We start from the raw sequence: 7,831 nt of genomic DNA, 5'->3' as shown, positions 1-7,831 counted from the left end.
GAAGCCCAGGTCACAGTCTTTCTTGCCCTTTTCCTCTGTCTCAGGGGAAAGTTTTTTAAGCAGGATTATATGTTTTTTCAAAATTGATAACGAGTAGAGAGGGCAATGCTTAACTTGATAACTAATGGTAGAATTTCAGGTAACGGTAGAGGAGATATTAAGCTTCTTTAAAGTGGTCCATTGTCTAATGATGTCTGAAAGATACCCGAGGTTCTTTGTTTAAGGCCCTCTCTGTCATTTAAATTTGCCTTCAAACTATGAGAAAGAATTATCTCTCTAAAGACATAAAAAGAAGTAGAAATAGTAACACACTATCCATTGGGGCTCCTAAATTGTGTTTTTCTTCGTGGCTTCCAATCAAAAGCCAAGAGAGCAAGAGGTACAGTCTTGTACAGTCTTTGACACAGTAGGAGCTCATTCTACGTCACTGTGATTACTGTATTTTGAAAGACTTATTCATTTTTATTTTAAAAATAGTTATGGAATGCTCACTATGTGCTGTCCCATTGTTTGTTAGCATCCGCAGGAAAAAAGGGAGAGAGAGAGAGCTATAGTGAGTAGGAGAGAGAAGAGGCTGCTTACACAGTGGTTGTCAAAATTTGATGGGTATAAGAAGCACCGGGGAACTTGGGAGAGCAAACTCCTGGCCCCATCACCCAGCTTCTGATTCAGTACATCTGAGATTAAGCACTTGAATCAACATTTGTAGTAAGTGACCCAGTTGATTCGGTTATAGGTGGTCCCTGGCCACGCTGAGAAGCATTTCACAAGACAATAACAGGATGTAGAGGTCAAGAATAAGAAAACTTGAGAGGAAACCAAGTAGACTGAGGCCACACTCTGGTTAACCAAGTCTCACAGAAGGCTCAGTGGGCCAGGCCCGGGTCTGCCAGCTGATAGCGCCACAGGACTACGGGTATGTTTTCCCCACATGCGTGAAACAGTCCATTCGGAAGCCACAAGGGAAGCTCCATTTACTATGGAAGCGGATCAAAATGGCTTCAGGGAGCATGATTGACAACATAGGAGTTGCCATGGCAACTGTATGAGTTGAGCTGAGAAATTTATAGGCAAGAAAGAGGAGATGAAGAACTTGTGCTAGAGAGAATGCTATGTTTCTTATAAACACCTTATGCTGTTATTTGTGGTAACCTGCTTTATATTTCAAATAGTTGTGAAGAAATCGAAAGGACAGAGGAAGAGATCCTTCCAAGAATGGCTTGCAGGTAATGGCTGGCAGACAGCTGACTCAGGAAACATTATTTGCCTTTTTATCAATCTGTTCCCAGTATTCCTAATAATGGAGACTCCACCAACTGCTGAATGAATCAATTAAAAACAAACTCAAACACAATATTCAAATACAAGGAAGATAAAGACAACAATGGAAAATGACCACCACAGATTTTTATTTAATTAAAAATATTATACATGTTGTTGCATTTTCATGGAAAATAGTGAGTTAAAAAACACCAGCAGTGTTAGTTTTCAGAAACCCTCATCACCCCATTCTGCCACCTGCTGCCATTTTCTGTCCATGGCATTAACCATGTGTAAGGAATTGGGGCCCTCGTGAAACTAGAGCTTCCTTGAAGTTCATACCTACAAGACTCCTGCAATAAGCCATTTACTTGACGGTGGCGTTCTATGGAGTTAAATCAGTTACACCAGTCTTGACTCCCTCGCAAACCTTTGAACGGAGCTAACATAAAAGCCCAAAGCCCACGTCAACACCAATTCAGCCCAACATGGCTACAGGAATCAGCTACGACTTCATCCAGTTTCCAAGCCAGTTACCAAGTGACCTTGTATTCTACCTGGGGTATTAGTGTCCTGAGCCCTCCATAAAACTTCCCCTGAACCCCTGGTGGGAAGACACTGCCATATAGTGTTTATATTGAAATCATCAGCAAATACACAAAAGCACATGTGGCCCCCATGCACAATACTATCAAATAAAAAATATATATTGGTACAATACAACTGTTGGAATCACTGGCTAAAATATAGCCCTGTGAGTATTTTTAAAGTCTTCACATAATTCTACATTTAAGAAAAATAACACAAAAATTTACCTTGAAAACATCATTTCAGCTATAAACTTCTCACATGTAAATACAAAGTGTGTACAGTATCTCCTCTCCCTAACTCCCTTCCCTTGCTTCCTTTGGACCGCACCACTGCCTAACCTATATCCCTGACCCCACATTATAATGCTGCATCCCCGTATTGCTCCCAAGTGACACTTTTACTAAAATTGGGTCTGATGTGACAGAAACATCCTGGCTCTGTTTTCTTGCACCTTTGCTTTGAATTGTAGTACGCTTCATTTGGGTTCTGCATCCAGCTTTATATTAAAGAGAGATGAATCCCCCCCAAAATATACAAATAAGCAAACATAGCTGGATAGCACAAAGTTAGAATTGCCTCAGCTCTTAGAAGTCGGAAAACGTTCTTTCTTCTTCATAATGGTCTCTCAATTGATGGGAATAAAATAAGGCTGAAATTGCTTTTCACATTCTGGCTCTGTTGGGGGCATTTTCACATAGACCCCTGTAGTAAGAGGGCTTCTTTTCTTTAGCTGCCAAACACAAAACAAAACAGTAATTATTATTGAGAAATACAGAAGCCGTTTCTAGCCATAATAGGACTCGACAAATATTGGGATCCCATCCTGTCGAAAAAGTGAATGTACATTTACAGAATTATAAGCCCCAGGAGATTTTCTTGATTCAGCTGTTATAATTCACTTTAGATAGATCACTCTGTGCTGAAGAAAAATAGCCGTCATTTTCCCTGACTGCGAGAGAGGAGAAAGAGACTTTGAGAAAGCTTTAGAAAGAACACCCCAAATGCCTGTGGTAATTGACTACATCTTATCTGTAAGGGGAAGAGCTTGATACGATAATAAGCTTCAGTTTTTCTGTTCTAGAGCTGTATTTCTCATCTCCACTCCTCATATACTTTTTATTACTTTTCGTCTGTCCGTCTTAGTTCCCAATTTTTATCACCTCAGTAAACTGAGATTCTAGTCTACTGGTCTGTGTGGCAGTTTCTAGCAAATGAGGAAGGAAGAATCGACAGCAATAGAACAGGATCTTGGAATCGGGTTGGGGGAGAGGGGAGGTAGAAGAGGAGAGGAGGAGAGGCCTGGAAGGAGAAGTTTGTGGTGACAAAGCCAGCCATAGGCAGAGGGGGCTGAAAGAGACCATCAGAAAGAAATCCTGACAGGAGGCGTTCCTCCATCTCTTCCAACAACTGCAATAAGTAAAAGCTGGCGTTCTCATTTACTGGGCGGGAGGGGAAGGCAAGACTTCCCATCTGAGCAGACTGGGTAACAGGGGGCCCCAGACAGCTGTTGTGTGGACAGCTACAGTTTGGACAAGGAAGGTACCAGCAGGGTGACACCAAGACATGGCTTCCAGGTGAAGTCGAGGGAACTTAAGGGGGAGAATAAAATCCATCCAGGTGGTCTTCTGTAGCAGCATGTGGCCCAACCTGACTCATGTTTCAGGGTTATTAAGTACAATTGTCCTGAAGACAAAGAGCAAAACAGCTGCCCTGTGTTGTTCAAATGGTTACTCAAACTGAAACCCTGTTCAGAAGCACACAAACATTCAATGTCAAACACACTCATCTAAAATGTTAGTCATCCTGAAACCTCAAAGGCCAATGCCAAGGGTTCTGGTGCGTTCTTTACCACTGTCCCTCCTTTACCGCTGTTCTTCATTTCTTGCTCCGTCTCAAGAAAACTGAGCTTAACAGCGTCATTTGGTCAGTTGCTACCACTGAAGGCATCCCCACCAAAGTGGTGTGTTGTCAGCCCTGCACTCACCATTTTGCTCAAAGAAACAGCTGTGATAAGGAAGCTGTAAAAAAACAGCCCCGAACTGACTGCGGCAAGGATCCAGAGGAGGAAGTCAGAATCTGGGCAAGGTTCAGGGTCTGCAACAGAAAACAAAACAGAGCTTCCTTGAGACACTCTCTAAACTTTAGGGCCCTACTCCCCCTACTAGTGAAAAAAGGAAGAGGTTCGGGAAGAGCTTCCAACCTTGGTGTCCACCCCTAAATATAGCTAGTCCACAGGTCAGTCTGGCTCCTGGAGGCCACTTCCCCGGGAGTGTCCCGTCAAAGGCCCAAGGCCAAACCTCATGACGGCTATCACTCCAGGACGAGTGCCCCAACCTCCAGTAGAAAAAACGCTATCCCCAACCCGTTTTCGTTGCAGTCAGAATGCTGTTTGGGTGGCCACCCATATTAACCAGACTACCCTGTGGTATGCCAAAAAAACTCTTAAAAAGAATTTCCATAACCCTAAAATGAACCACCTGAAGTTAAGGAACAGCACTGTTTTCATGCCAAGAAGAGAGCAATGCAAAAGGTGTCAGATATGGTTTTGCTCACCGATAACATAAATCTGGGTTCCATTGCCCATGCCTACATAGTAGGGTGGCGGGTACATGAGCTCCACCTTGCAGATATAGAGCCCCGTGTCCATGGCCCTCAACCCTTGGATGGTGAGGTTCACTTTGTTTCCACTGGAGGTGCCAGCGCAGGTGGAATCATCTAGGAAGGCCAACTCATCCTCCACTGTGTATGTCGCGGCGCAGACTTCAGTCACCTGGCTGCCGGCCCGCCGCAGCACCGTCACCCGGACCTCGGCGGCATTGCCTGAAGACCCATACTCACACACAAAGCTGGCGACACCGCGGCTGCTGGCCAGAACCACCGCAGGCTGGGCCACGTGCATCCCTAATAAGAGAGAATTAGAGGGAACTCAGCGAACTCATGCTCACCTACCACCAGGCTCAGGCAAAATCTCCAGCTAACAGAAATGGAGCTTTGATGGGCACCCTCCAGCTTCACCTTTCAGCGCTTCTCTCCCTTCAGCTAACACTCCCCATTCCTTCCCTTCTCCCCCCACCCGTCCCCTCAATCTCTTAGCTGTTTTGCAGCTACTCTCCAGGTGTTTCCTTATTGGGCAAGAGTTTCCTACAGCAGGAAGAACATTGATGTGACAAACTGAAGGCCTGGCCCTCCCATGAAATATGTGATTTGGGGCCAGTCATGCCTCCCCTGTAGCCTTCATTTTCCCTCACATGCAGTAGGGGGGATTAGGTCAGATGATACCAGAGTGCCTTCCACCTCTGCTATTCTAAGGTTATCATAGAACTACGGGAACTATAATGAGCAGTAGGGGAAATTTTGGAGGTTGAAGTATAGAATGTTGCCTTCTCCTCAGTGCACACCTCACAAACCTCTGCCTACATTTACCTGGTCCTGTACCTCTATCGGGCACTGTGGCTGAACCCTGGATCACTGTGCCAGCCGCCACATTCCCTGGCATTATTGTCAGAGGGAGGGACGCTGCCAGGTGAAGGAAGCCACAGAGCAGAGGGCACCGGGTCGTTTCCTCTGTAGGCTGAGGCAACCCTACTGTTAACTCCTGTGGGCTTCCCCTGCCACCACCACCACCACCTCTTCCGCCACTCTCTCTCCTTCACTCAAACACCCTCGTGCTCCTTTGTTCTTTCTCCCTCCGGCTTCTACAGGATAAGGGAGGCCAGCTCTCCATTCAAAAAAGGCTCGTGTCATCTACAAAATGGTAGCTTTGTGTCAAATTACCTTCCTGTAACTAACCTGTCCCCTCTCCAGTCGACCAAACAAGTGACAGCCAAAACTTGGATGAACCATGTCACTCGGTCTGCTTAAAGCCTTTGATGCCCTGCATACCGTTGATTGCAAAAACAAATAAACTAAGTGGCATTCATGTCCTCTATGATCCAATCCCATCCTATCACTCCAGTCTGAATTTCTAGGACACCTCTTCCTGTGTATAAATCACTCTACAGAAATCACTCTATCACTAGTCCTTTCTCCCAAGTACCTGGACCGGACAACATCTCAGAAGAAAGAACAGTATGGTAGCAGCCATTGCTAGGGTTAATCCAGCAGCCCTCACTGGCTAGATAACAGTCTTCTTCCCCAACCCTCATCCCTGTCTATCAGAGAGCTTTGCACTATTACAACTCTGTTGCAGTATTTAATCAAGTTCTACCCTGTATTAAAGGGTTTTTTGTGCACTAATCACACCTCTTGCAGCTTCTGCCTTTGGCTTAGAAACTCCTGGGAGCCATGATTAGAACCTGCCCATACGAGCACTCAATAATCTTTATTGTATTGACGATAAGCCTAAAGACCAAGTTTCCTGCCCTCCCGCTAGGCAAGTTCCCAGTTATCATCACTAAATCTGGTCACACTCATTTTTTAGTGGGACTATCTCAGTTATAGGATGAGATAAATTTTCCACAAAGTAAAGGTAATTACTTTTAAGAGTAATCTTCACATGTTCATAACGTGTAGAATAGGAAAATGTACATGAGTGTTTCTTATCTGGAAATAATTTAATCATCAAATATCTTTTGAGCACCTAAGATATTTCATATAAACCACATGGTTTCTTAACTGAGACGGTCTAGAGAGAAATAAAGTTGAAATTCAGTGAGGACGCTCACCATCTTTGGTCCTATAGCAAACCTGGTATCAACCTCCAAAAGATTTCCTCTGAAAACCGGGGAATCTGCATTGGAAGTACACAGATAGATCAGGTGGTCATTAAGGATCTTATGCCAAGCAGACTGATGGTTTTCTTTGTTTTTCTTTCTTTCTTTCTCCCCTTCATTTTTTTTTATTTTACAATTTCAAACTGCTTTCATTTTTTAAGTAATTAGCTAACTAGTTTATAGAATTGACCGAGGACCTTAAAACTTGGAATTGAGTAGAGAAGGCATGAATTTTAAACAAGCTGATTTGTTTTTAAAAGTGAATTCGAAGATCTTAAAATCTTAAATTGGGCGGGAAAGAAACTTTATATGAGTCGCTTAAATTCATGTTTTTTAAAAAGGAAATTCTTGAGTTTACCCTGATTCCAAGCTTAAATACATTAAGGGCTACAGATATCTTTCCTCTCTTAAATCGCTTAAATTTACAGTATTTTCTTCCAATCTTATAGAAGTGTCTGAAATTGCTCATCTCTCAGACCAACTCAGATACATTCATTAAGCTCCTAGTCAATGCCTGGTGCTCCGCTATGAGCTGTATCTCTGCTTATTTGCTGCTGCCAGCTGTCCCCTGATTGCCTTGGAATACAGAGCCATCCAACCCCGATCGGAGTTTTACCTTTAGCCTCTGGCCTTGTGATAAATCAATCACTGTCCTTGACTGCTAAAAGAAATGAAACGCAGGTGGGAGAAACACCTCCTCCACCTTCATCCTCCAAAAACCTCACTCACCTTTGGAGAAGACTGGGATAAATAGAAGAGAAAACAGAGCGGTGCAGGGCCAGGTCCTAGGAGCCAGGTCCAGCTGAGCCCCATGCCTCCGGAATCCAAAGCAAGCCATGGCTTTATGGGAGCAGTGGTCAGGTCTTCAGGAAGCAGAGTGAAACCTTTCAGGATCCTGAAGCTTTGATATGTGTTTGAACCCACACAGAATCAAGGACTTTATATAGCTGGCTTTGATCCCAGGTATGTACTACACATGTGCACGCACAGAAGGCACCTGAATAGAAAGCCTTTTTGTTTTGGTTTTACGAGAAAGGAAGCCGTGGGTTTAGCTGTTACGTCGAAAAGATAACCTCAAACACTCAAAGTAAAACTGAACAAAACAAGCCAATCCATGGATGGAAAATGCACTCAATTTGAAACTGAAGCTTCTTGTTCACTTTGAGGATAAGTGGAGACTTGGAGAATTTCCTGGAGTGCAGGAGTCTCCCTAGGTCCCAATTTGTCCAATTATCTAGGCATCTTTTACCGGCCAATTTACTTCATTC

General features: G+C 43.9%; 1 protein-coding gene across 2 annotated transcripts; it reads right to left on the bottom strand.

Annotated features, from left to right (window-relative positions):
- Nucleotides 1-1,406: 1,406 nt before the first annotated feature.
- On the bottom strand, nucleotides 1,407-7,445 carry CTLA4 (cytotoxic T-lymphocyte associated protein 4). Of its 2 annotated transcripts, XM_045806124.2 has the most exons (4): nucleotides 7,293-7,445; nucleotides 4,405-4,752; nucleotides 3,836-3,945; nucleotides 1,407-2,581 (listed from the first exon to the last, which is right to left on the bottom strand). In XM_045806124.2, exons 1-4 carry the CDS (start codon nucleotides 7,399-7,401, stop codon nucleotides 2,477-2,479), a joined length of 672 nt encoding a protein of 223 aa, XP_045662080.1. In that variant the 5' UTR covers nucleotides 7,402-7,445; the 3' UTR covers nucleotides 1,407-2,476. The 2 variants fall into 2 exon arrangements, with proteins under 2 accessions (XP_045662080.1, XP_045662081.1); XM_045806125.2 differs by lacking the exon at nucleotides 3,836-3,945.
- Between the last annotated feature and the right edge of the window lie 386 nt (nucleotides 7,446-7,831).

This window comes from Ursus americanus, chromosome 1 (genome assembly GCF_024610735.1).
Source record: "Ursus americanus isolate L20-20 chromosome 1, mUrsAme1.1.p, whole genome shotgun sequence".
Lineage (NCBI taxonomy): Eukaryota > Metazoa > Chordata > Mammalia > Carnivora > Ursidae > Ursus > Ursus americanus.
Note: the sequence above shows the minus strand (reverse complement) of the source record. Positions and strands in the feature narration are given on the sequence as shown.